The following is a 22,454-nucleotide window of genomic DNA, read 5'->3' as shown; positions in this document are numbered from 1 at the left end:
CGTAACTAATGAGGAGGTATTGAATAGGATTGGGGAGAAGAGAAGTTTGTGGCACAACTTGACTAGAAGAAGGGATCGGTTGGTAGGACATGTCCTGAGGCATCAAGGGATCACAAATTTAGCATTGGAGGGCAGCGTGGAGGGTAAAAATCGTAGAGGGAGACCGAGAGATGAGTACACTAAGCAGATTCAGAAGGATGTAGGTTGCAGTAGGTACTGGGAGATGAAGCAGCTTGCACAGGATAGAGTAGCATGGAGAGCTGCATCAAACCAGTCTCAGGACTGAAGACAACAACAACAACATTACATAACATGGGCAAGGACACCAAGTGGACTTTATGGAGAACTGGGAATATTCATTCACGGCACAGTGCATGGACACATGTTGCTAAATAATGAACTTGAAAATAATACACTCCTGGAAATGGAAAAAAGAACACATTGACACCGGTGTGTCAGACCCACCATACTTGCTCCGGACACTGCGAGAGGGCTGTACAAGCAATGATCACACGCACGGCACAGCGGACACACCAGGAACCACGGTGTTGGCCGTCGAATGGCGCTAGCTGCGCAGCATTTGTGCACCGCCGCCGTCAGTGTCAGCCAGTTTGCCGTGGCATACGGAGCTCCATCGCAGTGTTTAACACTGGTAGCATGCCGCGAGAGCGTGGACGTGAACCGTATGTGCAGTTGACGGTCTTTGAGCGAGGGCGTATGGGGGGCATGCGGGAGGCCGGGTGGACGTACCGCCGAACTGCTCAACACGTGGGGCGTGAGGTCTCCACAGTACATCGATGTTGTCGCCAGTGGTCGGCGGAAGGTGCACGTGCCCGTCGACCTGGGACCGGACCGCAGCGACGCACTGATGCACGCCAAGACCGTAGGATCCTACGCAGTGCCGTAGGGGACCGCACCGCCACTTCCCAGCAAATTAGGGACACTGTTGCTCCTGGGGTATCGGCGAGGACCATTCGCAACCGTCTCCATGAAGCTGGGCTACGGTCCCGCACACCGTTAGGCCGTCTTCCGCTCACGCCCCAACATCGTGCAGCCCGCCTCCAGTGGTGTCGCGACAGGCGTGAATGGAGGGACGAATAGAGACGTGTCGTCTTCAGCGATGAGAGTCGCTTCTGCCTTGGTGCCAATGATGGTCGTATGCGTGTTTGGCGCCGTGCAGGTGGGCGCCACAATCAGGACTGCATACGACCGAGGCACACAGGGCCAACACCCGGCATCATGGTGTGGCGAGCGATCTCCTACACTAGCCGTACACCTCTGGTGATCGTCGAGGGGACACTGAATAGTGCACGGTACATCCAAACCGTCATCGAACCCATCGTTCTACCATTCCTAGACCGGCAAGGGAACTTGCTGTTCCAACAGGACAATGCACGTCCGCATGTATCCCGTGCCACCCAACGTGCTCTAGAAGGTGGAAGTCAACTACCCTGGCCAGCAAGATCTCCGGATCTGTCCCCCATTGAGCATGTTTGGGACTGGATGAAGCGTCGTCTCACGCGATCTGCACGTCCAGCACGAACGCTGGTCCAACTGAGACGGCAGGTGGAAATGGCATGGCAAGCCGTTCCACAGGACTACATCCAGCATCTCTACGATCGTCTCCATGGGAGAATAGCAGCCTGCATTGCTGCGAAAGGTGGATATACACTGTACTAGTGCCGACATTGTGCATGCTCTGTTGCCTGTGTCTATGTGCCTGTGGTTCTGTCAGTGTGATCATGTGATGTATCTGACCCCAGGAATGTGTCAATGAAGTTTCCCCTTCCTGGGACAATGAATTCACGGTGTTCTTATTTCAATTTCCAGGAGTGTAATATTAATTTCTTTAAGAACTTCTCAAATGTTGAACGGATATGTCAGTGAGAAAAAAATTAGCTTTACCAACTAGGCACCTAACATTTACCATGACGTAAATACAATTATTTATAAATGTTTCATCTTAACTGTATAATACGGTTTAGCAATAGAAACAAATTTATCTTAGCTTTCAAGAGTCTCTTGATTGACGTAAACAAATGATTGTGTAAGTGTTAAGTTGTGATGTAGTTGTTACTGTGCTGTGTATGCCAGACAACGAAATTAGCAACAAAGAAGTAAGTAAATGCACTAACAAAATGTCTTATCATACTTACCACATACTGTGATACTATAAGATCCTGAACAGGAGTCTTTTCTGACGCATAAACTAAGTGGCACATACAGCAAAGGAAACTAACCTCACTTTATATTAATTAAAATGTAAAAGTAACTGTGAATGCACCTGATAATGCAGCATACTACCGAAACGCTCCGTGATAATAAAATATCAGTAACAAGTGACTGTTGCAGTACATATTATTTCATAAAAATCCTACATTACAGTCACAGCCCTTAAATAATATCCATATAACATACCGTAGATAAATTTAAGTTTGACAGTAGCTGTCTGAAGCTGTGTAGTATGGCCCGAAAAGTCGTCATTTTGCAAGGTGTCAAATGCACGGACATCGCTTAACTCAGAGTGCGTGGAGAATTTAGTTAGACCGAAGGTGGTTCTGTGATGTTTTGCGGATGTTTTTTGTACCATACCTTCGGTCCATTCACTTAAGATACCGCGATCAATAAGCAGAACGATTATTTCAACATTCTCGGTGACCACGAGATGCTTTTTCTGTAACATCTTCATGACGACTGTGCTCTGGTCACTCCTGCCTCAAGATGACGACAGCAGTGTTCACGAGGCTGCACGCACATTTTCACGGTCTGACGAATACATTCACTCTATGTCACATCGACTGGCCCCTAAATCACCTTATTATAAGTCATATAGAAAATTTCTGGTACTGTTTGCAACGGCGGGCGAGAGGTAGCAATCTGCTCAATCTTCAGAATGAAATTTTCACTCTGCAGCGGAGTATGCGCTGATATGAAACTTCGTAGCATATTAAAACTGTGTGCCGAACCAAGACTCGAACTAGCGACCGTAGCGCACACTGTGCTGCAAATGAACATTTCATTCTGGAAACATCCCCCTGGCTAATCCATGTCTGTGCAATACCTTTTCCTCTAGGAGTGCTAGTTCTGCAAGGTTCGCAGGAGAGCTTCTGTGAAGTTTGGAAGGCAGGAGACAAGGTACTGGCAGAAAGGAAGCTGAGAGGACCCGTCCTGAGCCGTGCTTGGGTAGTTCAGTCGATAGAGCCCTTGCCTGCGAAAGATGAAGTTCCCGAGTTCGAGTCTCGGTCCGGCACACAGTTTTGATCTGCCAGGATATTTCAACGTACAAAATATTATACACGGGAATGACAAAAATATGGAAGCATCGAAAACAAAGACGTTACCGTGCGGAATACTGTCTACGAAATCCGTTACCACTCACAGCGCCTTCCAGTCGTCTCAGAATGAATAAATACAAGTCCTGTATTGTTTTCAAATGAATTTTATGCCAATCTTCCTGAAAAATACTGGCAAGTTTAGGTAACGATGATGCCGGTGGATACCAATCACGCACCCTTTTCTCCAAAATAGACCACAAAGGCTCAATAATATTAAGGTCTGGTGACTGTGGAGATCAGGGAGAATGTGGTAACTTTTTCTCGTGCTCACAAAACCAGTCATGGACGATGTGAGGTGTGTGAAGAGGGGCCCTATCGCCTTGCAACACAGCATCACCATTGGGGAACAAACATTGTACCATGGACCTGATCAGCCAAAATGGTCACGTAATTCTTGGCAGTAATGGGACCATGGGGCCCCGGGAATTGAACGATATGGCTGAGCAAATCAACACCGAACATCCGCCACGTTTCACTCTGGGGACGTAAACTCGGCGAGTGTGAAACAAGACTCATCCGACAAAATGACTTTCATCAACTGCTCTGTAGTCCAACTGCTATGGTTTCGACAAAACGTTTTCCTGTCAAGGGCATCTGCATCACTGATGACTGGACTTGGACTCCAGATCACTCTTCAATTCCCAATTTATGGAGCTTCTTTGGCGTTGTTTTGTTGCTGACAGAGTTCGCCAGTGCGACATGCAGTTCTAAAGTGACTTTTTCAGCTGTAGTCCTCTTTTTCTTTTCTCAAAATCCTCCTCAGTGACAGCCTGTCATCATTCAACAGCCACTTCAGTCCGCGTTGTGACTTGGCGGATGATGTCTTTTCACTTTCCCTGTAGTAGATATAAATCTTCGATACGGTTCTTCTTAAAACACCAAACACTTCAGCCCACTTTGTTACGAAATCACCACCATACGAACGCCAACAGTTTGGCCACATTCGAATTCACTTAATTCCGAGATAACAAACTCAAAACCAGACAGAAAATTCTGTTCTCACCGCGACTGATACAACGCACTGAGGGGATTGCACAGGTGCCGTTCGTAGTTAAATACAACAACGCCAACTGCATGCCTTGCTAATACCACCATGTGTGTTCAAGCATGCATTTCTCGCGTGTTTCCATATTTTTCTCCAACCTCTGTGTGCAGTTTGGAAGCTCTGGGGATCTAATCGCAAATGAATGGCCTCTGCTAGATATGCACCACTTGTAGAAACTTCTGGACTCCCTTGCTCGGCAAACCGAGATCGCCATCAGGGCCAGAGACGTTGTTGTACAGTACTAGCGTGATGTTTCCTATGGATGTCTAATATTTGTTCAATCTGCCGAGGAAACGTTTCCTACAGCGCTGTGTGTTGCGTACGATGAGCACTTGCAGCGGAACGGCTCTAATGTAAATGAAGTACAAGAAGCGAATGCATAGTTAAAATACATAATGTGTGCCAATTTACAGCACTCCACCTAATAACATCAGGCTGTTGGGAATCATTACCGTCACTAGCATGTATGTACGCCCAATTAATTCATTGCAGAAGCTCGCTTTAACAGTTGAGTATAGATATAATTTGGCCAAATATGGTAAAAAGCTCACTGGTTTCCTGTTTGAGCTGAGTGCTGTTACTATTCACTATGTGATGACCTAGCACTGTGCCCCGCACATTTACATATTGAAAACTCACAACAAGTTGGATTTACCGCAACATTATGACTTACAAAACACTTCGATTCACAACAGTCCTCTGTACATCTAAGAACACTGATATAAACAAAATAAAATTGGAAAAAATCTATCGGTAACGCCGATTTACGGCGACACTGTTAACAACTCGTGCGATCCACTCAAGCCTTGCTCTTCCTCTTAAATCCCCCCTCCCCTTCCTCCAAATTCGCTTCTCCTCCTTCCTCCACCACACACACATTTCATTCGTTGCCAAATAGAGATTTTCTGGCTGCCTTAGGAATGTCTTATCAACTCATCCCTTCTTTTATTCAGGGTGCGCTGTAATTTTTTCTTACATTGGGCTCTGCTTTATTCATTATTTGTTATTTGGTCTGCCTATATAATCTTTGGTATTCTCTTGTAGAACAACTTTCCAAAAGCTTCTGTTTTTTTTATTGCCTGAACTATTCTTCGAGAGATCGTCCACGCTTCACTTCCGTATATGGCTACACTCCTGACAAATACTTTCAGGAATTAGTTACGAATATTCAAATTTTTGTCATAAAAGTTTTATGAGATGGTATCGCATCGTGTTGCAAGAAAGCTGTCATTAGTGAAACCAACGTTTCGGCCACCGTTACAGTACTCTCCTGTTGGACTGCAGATGTGTTTTTGCTGTCCAGAATCACTTATATTTCCTCGTAAGCACTCACTGAACATTACAACGCGTCATAATGAGGAAATAAAGAAACAGAAACGTTGATGTTGTTAAGTTCTTCAGAAGGAAGGCGTGGAAACTATATTTTAATAGGCTAGTACGGTGGAGGGAATGGAGCTGTGCTGTCGCATATTGCTTCTTACAGTGTGTGTATGTTTGGTAGTCATCGGCGACTGAGGTGCAGACTCCAGCTTCCCTGCTGCTGGACGCAGGCTGCACCGTGGCAGTTAGTCACATCGTGTTTCGTTAAAAGAGGGAAGATTAGGTTTAACGTCCCGTCGACAGCGGGGCATTAGATACTGAGCACAAGCTCGGATTGTGTCAAGGATGGGGAAGGAAATCGGTCGTACCCTTTTCAAAGGAACTATCCCAGCACTTGGCTGGAGCTATTTAGGAAAGTGACGGAAAACCTAAATCTGGATGGGCGGACGTGGGTTTGAACCGTCGCCCTCCCAAATACGAGTCCAGTGTGTTAACCTCTGTGCCACCTCTCTCGGTATCTTGTGTTGGTGCGGCCTGTTCGACTCTGAGGGAGCAGTGGGAAAGGACTCAGACCATCCTCTCCAGTCATGTTGTTAGGGCTTTTTAATACAGTACTGGCCATTAAAATTGGTACATCAAGAAGAAACGCAGATGATGAACGGGTTTTCATTGGACAAATATATTATACTAGAACTGACATGTGATTACATTTTCGCGCAATTTGGGTGCATACATCCTGAGAAATCAGTACCCAGAACAACCACCTCTGGCCGTAATAACGTCCTTGATACGCCTGGGCATTGAGTCAAACAGAGCTTGGATGGCGTGTACAGGCACAGCTGCCCATGCAGCTTCAACACGATACCACAGTTCATCAAGAGTTGTGACGCGTATTGTGACGAGCCAGTTGCTCGGCCACCATTGACCAGACGTTTTAAATTGGTGAGAGATGTGGAGAATGTGCTGGCCAGGGCAGCAGTCGAAAATTTTCGGTATCAAGAAAGGCCCGTACACGACTTGCAACATGCGGTCGTACATTTTCTGCTGAAATGTAGGGTTTCGCAGGGATCGAATGAAGGGTAGAGCCACGGGTCATAACACATCTTAAATGTAACGTGCAGTGCTCAAAGCGCCGTCAATGCGAACAAGAGGTGACCGTGACGTGTAACCAATGGCACCCCATACCATCACGCCGGGTGATAGGCCAGTATGGCGATGACGAATACACGCTTCCAATGTGCTTTCACCGCGATGTCGCCAAACACGGATATGACAATCATGATGATGTAAACAGAACCTGGATTCATCCGAAAAAATGACCTTTTGCCATTCTCTGCACCCAGGTTCGTTGTTGAGTACACCATCGCAGGCGCTCCTGTCTGTGATGCAGCGTCAAGGTAACCGCAGCCATGGTCTCCGAGCTGATAGTCCATGCTGCTGCAAACGTCGTCGAACTGTTCTTGCAGATGGTTGTTGTCTTGCAAACGTCCCCATCTGTTGACTCAGGGATCGAGACGTGGCTGCGCGATCCGTTACAGCCATGAGGATAAGATGCCTGTCGTCTCGACTGCTAATGATACGAGACCGTTGGGATCCAGCACGGCTTCCGTATTACGCTCCTGAACCCAACGATTCCATATTCTTATAACAGTCGTTGGATCTCGACCAACGTGAGCAGCAATGTCGTGATACGACAAACCGCAATCGCGATAGGCTAGAATCCGACGTTTATCAAAGTCGGAAACATGATGGTACGCATTTCTCCTCCTTACACGAGGCATCACAACAAACGTTTCACCAGGCAACGCCGATCAACTGCTGTTTGTGTATCAGAAATCGGTTGGAAACTTTCCTCATGTCAGCACGTTGTATGTGTCGCCACCGGCGCCAACCTTGTGTGAATGCTCTGAAAAGCTAATCATTTGCATATCACAGTATCTTCTTCCTGTCGGTTCAATTTCGCGTTGTAGCACGTCATTTTCGTGGTGTAGATGGGCAGTAGTGTATTTCAGTGGCCACTTTGATCTTTCGCTTCACCACCTTCGCCTGCTTGGTCAGTACACAGAATTTCTTTAATGTCCTTGCGGCAGCCTTTGTGGTGTTCAGCAAATGCCGACCCGTTGAGCTGCCAAAGTGGAATGTACCGCTAGCGCTCCCGTATGCACGTTGCTACTGGCCGTCGATGTAGACTTCTCCACACGGACATTCCACCTTGTACACGCCTGCAGCTGCAGTGTGCAGAGCATCTGCCTCTTCCTTGGTGGAACCTGGCGCAATCTGGATATTGCGCCTGCTGTAGAAGACAGACTTGTAAAGGTGTAACAGCATACCCTCTAAGGAGCAATAAATACCAGATCCCCATTCCCTTCCCCGCAGGAACCTTGCACAATGAAGTTTCCGCCGCAGAAAACCAATTATACCAAAGTTTTTTAAAATTATGACGTAATGTCGTGACAATACAATGACTCTGGATAGCGAAATATACCAGTATTCACGAAAGAACGCCACTGTAACCTTAGCCGATTCTTTAGCTTCTCTGTTATAGACTTTACGTATTGTCTAAATCATGGAACCATTTTATCCACCGTAGGCTGTCAGTTTTATTCCTTTAATGCACCAGCCATGTAACTTGCGATACTGGCCAGTTTCGGCTTCTTTGGGGCCATTTTCAAATGTCTGTAATGTAATACCAAAAATAAGAATGCAGTAAAAAGGGAGAATACATAAGTGCAGAGTGATATGCTTACATGTTAGATTTGTTGCTGTTTAAAGTACTTACATGATACTGATGATGTGTGCGTCACATCACATTTTTTTCATGTTATTTGGGAACGTGCCTGTCTGCACATAACACGAAAAAAAAAAAACTTTTAATGTGTGACGCACATCACGAATATCACGTAAATACTTTAAACAACAAATGTAAGACGCAAGCATATTGCTGTTCACTAATGTGTGTTACCTCTTTACTTCATTTTTATTTTGGTATTATATTAAACACATTTTAAAATGGTCAATAACGTAAACTATGCGGCTGTTACATTAAAAGAGTAAAACTGAACCTACGGTGGTTAATATAGTTCCATCACTTAGACAATATATTGTGGCTATGGACGCGTACATTAAGGAAGTATTTGTACAGTATGACACAGTAAGGTACCCAGAAAACGTCCGTGTCACAGCTGACTCCGTCCGCGGAATCCTACGCAGTCTTATCTAACTTATATTCGATATGAAGAAATTTGGGTTTTTCAGAAATGTTTTTCTTTCTATTGGCAATCTATGTCGTCTTTACTCTGAGCATCGTCGTTTAACTTGCTACTTATTTTTGTGTCACATTTCCTAATCTAATACCCTCAGTATCGCCAGGTTTATTTCGACTACATTCCACTATCCTTGTTAGCATTGGAGTGCAGCAATATTTACATCCGCATTGTGCGCCAAGTGACATCACGCAGTGTTCGAATGGCAGCGATGGAGAACTGTGCCAGTAAAATGGCGAGCGAGTAAATGGTGGTATTGTTCCCTGGAGGGCCTCTGCGACGCCGTGGCGGGCAGACAGACCGGTTTGTTAGCCGGCGAGGAATAACAGAAAGAACAGACGCGGACACAGACAGAGACTTTTGGTATCGCAGGGCGCGCCGCCCGCCGAGGCAGTTTGTCACCAGAGGGGGCGGGGGCGGCTGTGGGGGCGGCCGTGGGGGCGGGTGCCCCAGTTCGGGACGGATGCGGCCAGCGGGGGGCCGCCTGACCTCCAACGACACTCTTGAGACCGACGGTGTAACACCGACCACTCTGCTGTACTGGCGAATGCCAAGGCTCCTCCACCAGGCTCTCAGGTGGACGTAAGGTTTCACTTTCCACAGACGGCGATGTCTGAGATTGTGTTAAACATTTCCTAGTTTAGTTTAGTCCAGTTAATTGCTTGCCTGTAGATCACAGTCTCTGGCTATGACGCGGAACGACTCAGGGTTGCAATAGTAATACGCTTTCCTTTTAAAAAAAGACCGTTCACATGCTTCTCTTGATCTACACTCATGCTCATAAATTAAGGATAATGCTGATACATGGTGAAACGACGCTCTGGTGGGCGGTTTGCGGGTTTAAATTACTTCGGGGTGCATTTGACCTGCGGCCGTTGCACGTTGGCGCAACACCAGTCCACATACGCAGAGGTGTGTTGGTGCATGTCAGAGTACGGTGCAGTGAGTAAGTGTGCAGACGTTTTCAGACGTGCTAATGGTGACTGTGTGTCGAAAATGGCTCAGACAGCACGTACTGATGATGCTATGATGGGTAGAATACGAGAGCGAGTGATAGCTGCTCAAACACAGCATGCCGTAGCACGGGCCCTCCGTGTGCCACAGAATGTGATCTCAAGATTATGGCAGCGATTGCAGCAGACAGGAAAGGTGTCCAGGCGCTAAAGAAAGACACGTCCACAGGGTCCAACTCCACAAGAAGACCGACATATCACCATCAGTGCCGGCAGACGGCCACGGAGTACTGGCAGGTAGCCTTGCTCGGGACCTTACCGCAGCCACTGGAACAGTTGTCTCCAGACACACCGTCTACAGACAACTGAACAGACATGATTTATTCGCCCAGAGACCTGCAATGTGCATTCCACTGACCCCTGGTCATAGGAGAGCCCGTAAAGCCTAGTGTCAAGAACACAGTACATGGTCATTGGAACAGTGTTCCCTGGTTACGTTCAAGGACGAGTCCAGGTATAGTCTGAACAGTGATTCCCGTCGGATTTTCATCTAGCGTGAACCAGGAACCAGATACCCACCCCTTAATGTCCTTGAAAGGGGCCTGAATGGAGGTCGTAGTTTGATTGTATGGAGTGGGATTATGACTGGTGCACGTACAAAAAAATGGCTCTGAGCACAATGGGGGTCAACATCTTAGGTCATAAGTCCCCTAGAACTACTTAAACCTAACTAGCCTAAGGACATCACAAACATCCATGCCCGAGGCAGGATTCGAACCTGCGACCGTAGCAGTCCCGCGGTTCCGGACTGCAGCGCCAGAACCGCGCGGCCACCGCGGTCGGTGGTGCACGTACACCCCTGCGTGTCTTTGACGGAGGAAATGTAACAGATCAGGTATATCGGGACGTCATTTTGCACCAGTATGTCCGTCTTTTCAGGGGTGCAGTGGGTCTCACCTTCCACCTGATGGATGTTAACGTACGGCCCCACCGAGCTCCCATCGTGGGGGAGTACCTTGAAATAGGAGATATCAGGGGAATGGAGTGGCCTGCCTGTTATCCAGACCTAAACCTTTCGGTAGACGTATCACTGCACGTTTTCACACCCCTACGACACTTCAAGAGCTCCGACAGGCACTGGTGCAAGAATGGGAGGCTATACTCCAGCAGCTGCTCGACCACCTGATCCAGAGTATGCCGCCCCGTTGTGCGGCCTGTGTGCAGGTGCATGGTGATCGTATCCAACATTGAGGTAGGTGTACATGCTCCGGAAACAATGGCGTTTTGTAGCACATGTGTTTCGGGACGGTTTTCTAAACTTATCACCAATACCGTGGACTTACAGATCTATGTCGTGTGCGTTCCCTATGTGCCTATGCTGTTAGCGCCAGTTTTGTGTAGTGCCACGTTCTGTGGCACATTCTCGAATTATCCTTAGTTTATGAGCATGAGTGTGTGTACAGTGTCTGCCATATATTTTGCGACAGACTTCAAGGGGCTGTAGAGGACGTTTTGAGGAACAAATCGACGATATGAACCTGTGTCCAGAAACGATATCCAATGACGAAGTTATAGGCGCCGGCAACTGCCACTAGGCCATCCCTTCTGTAGCAAAAGTGAATTTGTACGCTAACGGACCGTACACGAAAGGTCTTGCAATGTTGTTTCTCATTCGATGATCGCGACCGATTACCACGATCGGCAATAGACAAGATGGACCTCCCTGCTGCGTAGAAAGGCCCTGTCATCTATGACTGAGACGCTCTGACGTTTCGGTGGACGACGGTTTCGGACGCGGCTTTCCATCAGCAGTTTGATTTTCTCACAGATCCCTCTAAAATCTTAAATGTTTTTCAAGATACAGTAGAAAAATAAACTGCACACTGAATCCCGTGTCCGAAACCGTCATCCACAAAGGGAACGGAGCATCGCATTGACGTGCAAGTGGCGGCCGTCCACTGCACTTCGTAGTGATAAAAACAGAGGAATGGAATCTTCAAAATGAAGGGAGGAGGGGTGTAGTGCGTTTCCTTACAGAGGAAGGATTGTGGGGAACAGGAATTAATCGAAGAACGGCACTAGTGCACGGAAGACGTTGCATATCCGTTGCAATTCCGACCACTGAAACAATGGTTGCCAATGTAACTCGCCTATCTTCAATAAGGAAGTTCTCCGTCTGCTGAACAATGGTATCGGTAATGCGGGGTGGCGTTCCGGATCGTGCGTCAGCCAACGACATCCGTTCTTGCTTGAATCATTCTGCCACACCTGGCAACGGACATAGTGCTGGTTCGTTCAAATGGCTCTGAGCACTATGGGACTTAACTTCTGAGGTCATCAGTCCCCTAGAACTTAGAACTACTTAAACCAAACTAACCTAAGGACATCACACACATCCATGGCCGAGGCAGGATTCGAACCTGCGACTGCAGCGGTCGCGCGGTTCCAGACTGAAGCGCCTACAACCGCTCGGCCACACCGGCCGGCCATACAGTGCTCTTCTTGCATTTGTTCCGTTCTTTCATGTTGCATTTCCGTTCCCCGCAATCCTTCCGGTGTCAGGAAACGTACCACATGTTTTGCTCTTCCTTTGAAGCATCCATTTCTCTGTTTTCGGCACGGCTGTGCACAGTGGACGTCCGATGCGTGCACTTGCTGTGTGTCGTCACGTGGCAGCACCCCCACGTTCCTCTAGGGGCAACTTCTTTCGTAGCCAATTGCTTTACGATTCGTCCAGTCTGTCTGTCTGTCTGTCTGTCTGTCTGTCTCTCTCTCTCTCTCTCTCTCTCTCTCTCTCTCTCTCTCTCTCTCTCTCATAAACAGCCCATATTTGGTGTCTGAGCGTAGGGGAACAGATGCAAAACCGTGCACGGCCGCTCATAGGTAGGCCCTAAACGAGGTGGCTTGTCTTTGCCTTCTTCCGCCCTGTGATGACGTGTCAAGGATGTTGTAGGATGTGAGGTCCCCAGTTATGTAAAGCACCGTTTTTTCCACGTACCCAAACATGTTTCAGCACCACTGTGCCATCATCAGTGTGTTTCCGTTGTATTTAATCTGTAATGTGAACATTTTTACTAAATGATTACAAAATTATGTGGATATTTAGTTCAAAAAATAGTTCGTTCTTTTTGTTAATACCTTTAAAGTTGGTGTGCATGAATTTTCAGGACCACCTGTGTATTATTTATTACAGGTACCTTGTCCAGGTAGTCCTGAAAAATCATGCACACCAAGTGTAAAGGCATTAATAAAAAGAAACGAACTATTGTCTGAACTAAATATTGACATAATTTGTAATCATTTAGTAAAAATGTTCACATTACAGATTAAATGAAACAAAAACCCACTGATGATGGCACAGTGGTGCTCCCACATGTTTGTAGCCTCGCGGGATTAGCCGATCGGTCTTAGGCGCTGCAGTCATGGACTATGCGGCTGCTCCCGGCGGAGGTTCGAGTCCTCCCTCGGGCATGGGTGTGTGTGCTTGTCCTTAGGATAATTTAGGTTAAGTAGTGTGTAAGCTTAGGGACTGATGACCTTAGCAGTTAAGTCCCATAAGATTTCACATACATTTGAACACATGTTTGTGTACTACGGAAAAATGGTGTTTTGCGTAACTGGCGGATATCACATACTACAATTTTAACTGCTAACACGGTAAACATAAGGACCTGCAAATCCAAATGATGAATATGTTAAGGGTCTATTGATGACTGTGATGAGTGTCTGTGGCCCGTAGTGTTGCGTCTGTGTTGTCATGGGTGAAGAAAAGGGAGAGAGTGACACCTGGTGCCGGGATATAGCCTACGCCTATCGAACAGCTTCAAAGGGGACCGCCGAGCTTAGCATCCCCATCCGATGGTCCCAGGTTCGAATCCTGCCTCGGGCATGCATGTGTGTCATGTTCTTAGGTTACTTAGGTTTAAGTAGTTCTTAGGGGACTGATGACCTCAGGTGTTAAGTCCCGTAGTGCTTAGAGCCATTTGAATGTCACATGCCCTCACTTCATGAGACACTGCGAAGAGGTTTTGAATTTAAGCAAGACTTTGGTGCAAAGACGGGTGGGCAGGATCTTTAAGCCACCACCTCTTATTTCCTTGTCGGCCAAATACTGGCAGTGAAATTTTTCCACCACGGGGATTCAAGCCGTCTTACCTCCGAGTCGGGCGCCAGCGTACAGGCGTGCGCTAGGTTGCAGTAGGTATGTAGATACCAAGAGACTTGCAAGAGCTGCCTCAAACCATTCTTCGGACTAGAGACCACAACAAGAACAATCCTGTTGCATACAAGGTGATTTAGCTGCTTCTACTCATGGATTTTACGCTGCCTTCGACGCCTCCAAACATCACGTGTAAGATTTTCATATTCTCTCACTTGTTATGCACAAACCTTTAGTCCTACAGCAAACTGAACATCACCTTTTTGGAAGAAATTTAATGTAGTTAAACTTCGTACTCTGATACGTTTTCGTTATCGAGTAACTCGAAAATCTTGGCCTCCAGCGAAAACGTAACCCAGTATTAAATCTCAGTACATTAAATTTCCTACAAAAAGGTCCTGTTCATTTTTTTCTGTGGAACTAATAGTTTGCGTAGAGCGAGAGAGAGAATACACTATGTCATGAAAAGAATCCGGACACCCCCATAAACATACATTCTTCATATTAGATGCATTGTGTTGCTACCTACTGCCAGGAATTCCATATCAGCGACCTCAGCGGTCATTAGACATCGTGAAAGAGATGAATGAGGCTCTCCGCGGAACTCACAGACTTGGGAAGTGGTCGGACGACTGTGTGTCACCTGTGTCATACGTCTGTACGCGAGATTTCCACCCTCCTAAACATCCTTAGGTCCACTGTTTTCGATGTGATAGTGAAGTGGAAACGTGAAGGGACACGTACAGCACAAAATTGTGCAGGCCGACCTCGTCTGTTGACTGTCAGAGACCACCGACAGATCAAGAGAGTCGCAATAGGTCGCACGAGTGATTTCCTAAGGACATCACACACACCCATGCCCGAGGCAAGATTCGAACCTGCGACCGTAGCAGTCGCGTGGTTCCAGACTGAAGTGCATAGAACAGCTCGGCCACCGCTGACGGCTGACAGAAGATTATCCGTGAAGATGATTGCAGAAGAAGTGAACATCAATCGAGAAACGGTTCATCTAAAAGTAACTGAAGATCTTGGTACGAGAAAGATTTGTGCAAAAATGGTCCTAAAAAATCTCACACCACAACAGCGAAAATCACGGAAAAATGTGGCAGCCGATCTGTTAGAGCAAACGGAAATCAATCCAGAATTGTTGAGCCGTGTTATCACTGGTGATGAAAGCTGTTTTTTTTTTTTTTCAGTACGATCCAGAGACAAAACGCCAAAGTTCGCAATGGTGCTCAAAGGGATCACCCAGACCAAAAAAAAAGCTCGCATGTCAAAGTCAAAAGTGAAATGCATGTTTGTGTGCTTCTTTGATTCCAAGGGCATTGTTCATAAAGAGTGTGTGCCTCCTGGACAAACAGGTAACCGATATTACTACAAAGAAATTTTAGAAACACTTCGTAAAAGAGTTCTTCGTGTCCGTGCCAACATTGCTGATAAGTAGATTCCACATCACGATAATGCACCATCCCATACTGCTCTGTCAGTACAGCAATTTTTAATCTCAAAACAAATTTCAGTACTACCACAGCCACCTTATTCACCAGATATCGCTCTGTGCGACTTTTTTTCTATTTCCAAGAGTCAAAACGGCGGTCAAGGGGCACCATTTTCAAACAACACAAGATGTCTAAAGATCCGTGATGAGGCTTTTGGACGATTTTACAGAAGATGAGTTCCAGAAATGTTACCATCAATGGCAGAAGCGCTGGAAAAAGTGTATGCCATCAGAAGAGAACTACTTAGAAGGAGACAAATGGTTCAAATGGCTCTGAGCACTATGGGACTTAACATCTATGGTCATCAGTCCCCTAGAACTTAGAACTACTTAAACTTAACTAACCTAAGGGCATCACACAACACCCAGCCATCACGAGGCAGAGAAAATTCCTGACCACGCCGGGAATCGAACCCGGGAACCCGGGCGTGGGACGCGAGAACGGGGCTTGAAGGAGACTACACTGAACTTGACTGAAACGGTAAGCAACATTTTTTTCACATCAGACTCAGTACTTTATTGTCGCACCTCGTATACGGAAAAACACGAAGATTTTGAAGGGTTTGAGGAGGAAAGTTAGCTGAGGATGGAAACCCGTGTCCGAAACAGTCATCCACCAAAACACAGATCTCCTCAATCATAGAGGACAAGGTCGGTCTTCGCAGCAGCTGGCTCCATATTCTCCATTGGCGACCGTGGCTATCAGTCGCGATCACTGAATAACAAACAACATTGCGAGACGTTCCACTTACGGTCCGCCAGAGTACAAAGTCACGTTTGCTGGCGAAGGTGCGGCCTAGTGGCTCCTATAACTTCGAAACTGCGTGGAGTCGTTAATTGGAGTTGTCGCCGCTGCCGAAGGCACAAAGGAGCACTATGTGGCGGCCGTAAGGTCACGGCCGAGGGTCGGTGGGTGGCTGGGGGTCGTTGGCAAGTAATCAGTTATGTAAAAATGTCCTCATGTGTATTACAAATGTTCTTTTGTATTACAAATGAAGTTGCGAGTAGGTATATAAGAGGCAGCGTTGGACATTATGGTTAGTTCTACTGACAAGGGAACCTACCCATCGCAACCCCCTCAGATTTAGTTATAAGTTGGCACAGTGGATAGGCCTTGAAAAACTGAACACAGATCAATCGAGAAAACAGGAAGAAGTTGTGTGGGACTATGAAAAAATAAGCAAAATATACAAACTGAGTAGTCCATGCGCAAGATATGCAACATCAAGGAGAGTGTGAGCTCAGGAGCGCCATGGTCCCGTGGTTAGCGTGAGCAGCTTCGAAACGAGAGGTCCTTGGTTCGATTATGCCCTCGAGTGAAAAGTTTATTTTTTTTATTTTCAGACAATTATCTGTCCGTCCAAAGTAACTAACAGTCAACTGCCAGCCAGGGAGCCTCGTTAGCAGGAATACTCTCTCTTCCGTGCGCTGCAGTCGACTGACGTCGTGTGTTTCGATGTTTGTTTAGGTGTAGCGTCTTCATACTACGGCGCAGTTTCCTCGCATCGGACGGACGGACGGACAGATAATAATTGTCTGAAAATAAAAAATTAAACTTCTCTCTCGAGGGAAGACTTGAATCAAGGACCTATCGTTTCGCAGCTGCTCAAGCTAAACACGGGACCACGGCGCTCTTGGGCCCAAATTAACCTTGTTGTTGCATATCTTGCGCATGGACTACTCAGTTTGTATATTTTACTTATTTTTTTCATAGTTCCACACAACTTCTTCCTGTTTTCTCAATTGATCTGTGTCCAGTTTTTCAAGGCCTAGCCACTGTGCCAACTTATAATTAAATCTGAGGGGGGTGCGATGGGGAAGTTCCCTTGTGAGTTAACGATGTGTTATGGAGTCAAATCGTGGGAAGTTTAAGAAGTATACTGCTCGTGGTGAAGAGAAACGGTTACCTTGGTTAGCAATACGAGAGATTAATCGTAAACGTGCCGCAAAACGTAAGAGAGATATTTTAGATGAATCATTGAAGATAACCACTGAAGACAAGGATTTTTTTGATGATTTAGAAGATCTTCATTTAACAGAATTGTTTAGTGATACTCCATCTGAAGCGAAATGTCCTAAACAAGACAACGAACCGACACCAGGACTATCTTCAAGGCCTGATAATGAACCTAATTTAATAGACAACGAGTTTCAAGATCAAGGATTACAAATTTCCAGTACTTCTGCAGCCACAGAAATGGAAGTAGAAGAACAACCAAACAACACAAGATGTCTAAAGAGCTGTGACGAGGGTTTTGGAGGATATTACAGAACATGAGTTCCAGAAATGTCATCATCCATGGCAGAAGCGCTGGAAAAAAGTGTGTGCAATCAGAAGGGAACTACTTTGAAGGAGACAACACTGAACTTGACTAAAACGGTAAGCAGCTTTTTTTCCACTTCAGTCTCGTTACTCTATTGTCGCACCCCGTATGCTATAGTCGTCGTCGCGCCCTACACGCCCTGTCAATATGGGTCTAATCGCTGAGGGAAAGCTCGTATGGTCCCCTTATTGTAGCGATAAGCAGACCGTGTATCGGCTGTTGCCTCCTGGCGGTGGTGAGTGGCGATACTGAAGACAGGCTTGCGCGGCAGCCCCTAATGAGCTGGCCTTTCACTGGCCGGTCGCACGTTGAGTCCGGAAGGCCGGCAGCCGTAATGGTGGCCGAGCGCCAAGGCCGCGCCACAGGCCCATCTGCGGCGCCCCGCCGCGACCCACAATGCGGCCAGCTTCCGCCGTTTGTCAAGGCGTGGCGCCAGCTGCGGCCGCTGTCTTAGGCGGCCGGCGTCTCTGTGTGGCCGACGGCCATTAGCGTCCGTCCGGAGGCTGGCGGTCCGGAGATCATCAGTTTCCCACCAGCTGCCGGCCCCGGCTGGCCGACACTCTGGACACTTGTCTGTAGCTCGCCTGTCTCTGCTTCCACAAGGAAAAAAAAAAAAAAAAATGGTTCTCCGTGTACATAATTCTTCAACATCTCCTCCTTCCTTTTCAATGCACTTGGTCCACTGGTCTACAAGCTTGCGCGTTCTTGCCTTGCAGAAGGCTTTTGTTTGGTCGCGAAGCCCATTTTGCACCATTTTCGGCACCTCCACCTCTGAGGAAAATCGACAACTTCGGAAAGCATCCTTTGGCGGCGCAAACAAATGAAAGTCGGAGGGAGCGAGATATGGGCTGTAGGGGGAAGGGAGGGTATTCCCGCCGCTCAGAATCTATTTTCTTCATGGTTTCAACGGTGTGGCGAGCCGCGTACAGACAGGCGTTGTCATCCAACAGCCACACTTTCTTTGCTAGCAAACTTGTCCTTTCCTCAGAATAACTTGCCTTAATTTTTTTCCAGTAGGTAATTGTAAGACTGCCAACGGCTGTGCCGCAGTGGTAACACCGGTTCCCGTCAGATCATCGAAGCTAAGCGCTGTCGGGCTGGGCTAGCACTTGGATCGGTGACCATCCGGTCTGCCGAGCGCTGTTGGCAAGCGGGGTGCACTCAGCCCTTGTGAGGAAAACTGGGGAGCTACTTGATTGAGAAGTAGCGGCTCCGGTATCGTAAACTGACATACGGCCGGGAGAGCGATGTGCTGACCACATGCCCCTCCATATCCGCATCCAGTGACGCCTGTGGGCTGAAGACGATACGGCGGCCGGTCGGTACCGTTCGGCCTTCCAAGGCCCGTTCGAACGGAGTTAAGTTTCTTTTTAATTGCAAGACTCCTTAAGGGACGGCTGTTCCCTTAGTAAAGTACTCTTCCAGTACTGTCTCATGTGCGTCCCAAAAATGATTAGCCTAAGCATTCCTGTAGAACTCAGACTCTTGATTTTCATTTGTGTTTCGTGATTCCTATTCCACGCTCTCGCTTCTTGATTCTGACACATAGTAGAGGACCTACGTTTAATCGTCAGTGATTATCCTGGTTAAAAGTGAGTCTCCTTACCTGTTCAAACGGTCAAGAAAGCGTTAACTGATATCAATATGTTTGACGTTGAATTGTGCAGTAAGCTGGCTCGGTGCCCATCTCGCAGAAACTTTATGGAAGCAGACTTAATATTTGATGATTAGACAGGAAGAGACATAACTGGTGACCAAACAATGCGGCGCCATATGGATGCTAATTTACCTATCCACTAATACCATCACTTGAGCTCGTTGAATCTTTTGGACTGTAAGGGACAGGTGTACTGCTCTCTCTTCATGTGTCACACTCGTCCGGCCACTTTTAAACATGTCTATTCACAAAGAAACACTTCTATTTTACACGCGACTGTTCCTATATTTTCCTCAAAGTCGACCAAGAATTTCACCCCGTTTTGCTCCTTTGAATAAAAGAAATTGTATCACTACCTGTTGATCCTCCTTTCTGCAATCTACACTCATGCTCATGAATTAAGGATAATGCTGATACGTGGTGAAACAACGCTCTGGCGGGCGGTTTGCGGGTTTAAATCACCTCGGGGTATGACCATGCGGTGCATTTGACCTGCGGTCGTCGCACGGTGGCGCTGGCAGCAGTCCACATAAGCAGAGGTGTGTTGATGCATATCAGAGTCCGGTGCAGCGAGTAAATGAGCAGACGTTTTCAGACGTTCTAATAGTGAGTGTGTTGAAAATGGCTCAAAGAACACACATTGATGACGTTATGAGGGGTAGAATACTAGGGCGACTGGAGGGTGGTCAAACACAGCAGGTCGTAGCACGGGCCCTCCGTGATCCACAAAGTGTGGTCTCAAGATTATGGCAACGATTCCAGCAGACAGGAAACGTGTCCAGGCGCTACAGTACGGGACGTGTACAGTGTACAACACCACAAGAAGACCGATATCTCACCATCAGTGCCCGCAGACGGCCACGGAGTAATGCAGGTAACCTTGCTCCGGACCTTACGGCAGCCACTGGAACAGTTGTCTCCAGACACACAGTCTACAGACGACTGAACAGACATGGTTTATTCGCCCAGAGGCCTGCAAAGTGCATTCCACTGACCCCTAGTCACAGGAGAGCCCATAAAGGCTGGTGTGAAGAACACAGTACATGGTCATTGGAACAGTGGTTCCTGGTTATGTTCACGGACGAGTCCAGGTACTGTCTGAACAGTGATTCTCGCCGGGTTTTCATCTGGCGTGATCCAGGAACCAGATACCAACCCCTTAATGTCCTTGAAAGGGACCTGTATGGAGGTAGTGGTTTGCTTGTGTGGGGTGGGATTATGATTGTTGCACGTATACCCCACCATGTCTTTCACAGAGGAACTATAACAGGTCAGGTGTATCGGGACGTCATTTTGCACCAGTTGTCCGTCTTTTCAGGGCTGCAGTGGGTCCCACCTTCCTCCTGATGGATGATAACGCACGGCCACACCGAACTGCCATCGTGGAGGAGTACCTTGAAACAGAAGATATCAGCCGAATCGGGTGGCATGCCTGTTCTCCAGGTCTAAACCGCATCGAATACATCTGGGATGCTCTCGGTCGACGTATCGCCGCACGTGTTCAAACCCCTACGTCACTTCAGGAGCTCCGTGAGGCACTGGTGCAAGAATGGGAGGCTATACCCCAGCAGCTGCTCGACCACCTGATCCAGTGTGTGCCAACCCGTTGTGCGGCCTTTGTACGTGTGCATGGTGATCCTATCCCATATTGATGTCGGGGTACATGCGCAGGAAACAGTGGCGTTTTGTAGCACATGTGTTTCGCAACGGTTTTCTCAACTTATCACCAGTACCGTGGACTTACTGATCTGCGTCGTGTGTGTTCTCTATGTGCCTATGCTATTAGTGCCAGTTTTGTGTAGTACCACATTGTGTGGCACCACATTCTGCAGCGTGTGAATTTTAAACCACCGTTGATACCTGTGCCCTGGCTGTTCCCATGTTCCTTGACTTCAGGAAGCCATTTGACGCCATTTGGCTTCAGGACTTCAAAAAGGTCCTATGAACATGTGTTCGGAAATGCATCGTTGCCATGGTAGATGGCACTGACGAAAGACAGTTCTTCCCACCCCGTACCGTTTGTTGCTTGTGTGTTGCAGGCTGTGTGATTGACGTAGCGTACTGCTAACAGCAGAATGGTCCGGTATTCATGTCGGTAACAAGCCGAGATGGTGTTTGTGTACGGCCAAGCAGACGGAAACGGTCGAGAGGCAGCTCGGCTATTCTAAAACAAGTCCCCTCTCAGACATCAAACGCACCACACAATATTTCAAGCCCTTTTAGGGCGTTTGTGTGATCGTGGGTCCTTTCAGACAGACGAACGTGCAGGGAGACGGCGGACTGTGCGTTCACCAGATCAGCAAGACCGGGTTCTACAGGACGAACCCTAATTCGAGCCATAGGAATTGGCCCGTGAACATGGTGTAAGCCAAAGTACAATTATGTGTATCCTGTATGATATTCGCTACTATCCCTGTCATCTGCAACATACAAGGAACACACGGCACCTGGTCCGAGGAACTGTCATTCGACAGCGCTATCTGCCGTGGCAACGATGCATTTCCAGACACATCTTCATAGGACCTTTTTCCTCAATTTCCAGCCAGAAATCCGTCCCGCTCGTCGGTTTTATTAATGTTCACTCTCAAACATGGCAGAGAGAGTGGGATGTATCCGATAAGGGTCGCCGAGTACACTCTTTCTTTCCTGATGCACAGGAAAGACTACAAGTGAAACATGTCGACCCAAGCCGGTGGATGGTCCATTTCCTGACAGGCCACGGGCCGTATGCGGTACATTTAAACCGTATGGGACTAACTAACGATGAAGTATGCGTATGAGGAGAAACTGGGACACCAGAATATGTCACGCTGCTGTGCAACACGCTAGCACAAGTGAGACTTATACGGAATGACAATGACATCGCCAGAATAATACGAAATCCAGATGATTGAAACAAA

At 47.3% G+C, this 22,454-nt stretch overlaps 1 protein-coding gene across 1 annotated transcript in view; it reads right to left on the bottom strand.

Annotated features, from left to right (window-relative positions):
- Positions 1 to 7,708: 7,708 nt before the first annotated feature.
- The window catches only part of LOC126282355 (uncharacterized), a 114,585-nt gene continuing 99,839 nt past the window's right edge, over positions 7,709 to 22,454 (bottom strand). The window contains exons 3-4 of the mRNA XM_049982012.1: positions 9,316 to 9,576; positions 7,709 to 7,825 (exon numbers count right to left, since the gene is read on the bottom strand). Of these exons, the coding sequence (XP_049837969.1) occupies positions 7,709 to 7,825; positions 9,316 to 9,576 (378 nt within the window). The remainder of the gene's footprint in view (positions 7,826 to 9,315; positions 9,577 to 22,454) is intronic.

This window comes from Schistocerca gregaria, chromosome 7 (genome assembly GCF_023897955.1).
Source record: "Schistocerca gregaria isolate iqSchGreg1 chromosome 7, iqSchGreg1.2, whole genome shotgun sequence".
NCBI lineage: Eukaryota > Metazoa > Arthropoda > Insecta > Orthoptera > Acrididae > Schistocerca > Schistocerca gregaria.
Note: the sequence above shows the minus strand (reverse complement) of the source record. Positions and strands in the feature narration are given on the sequence as shown.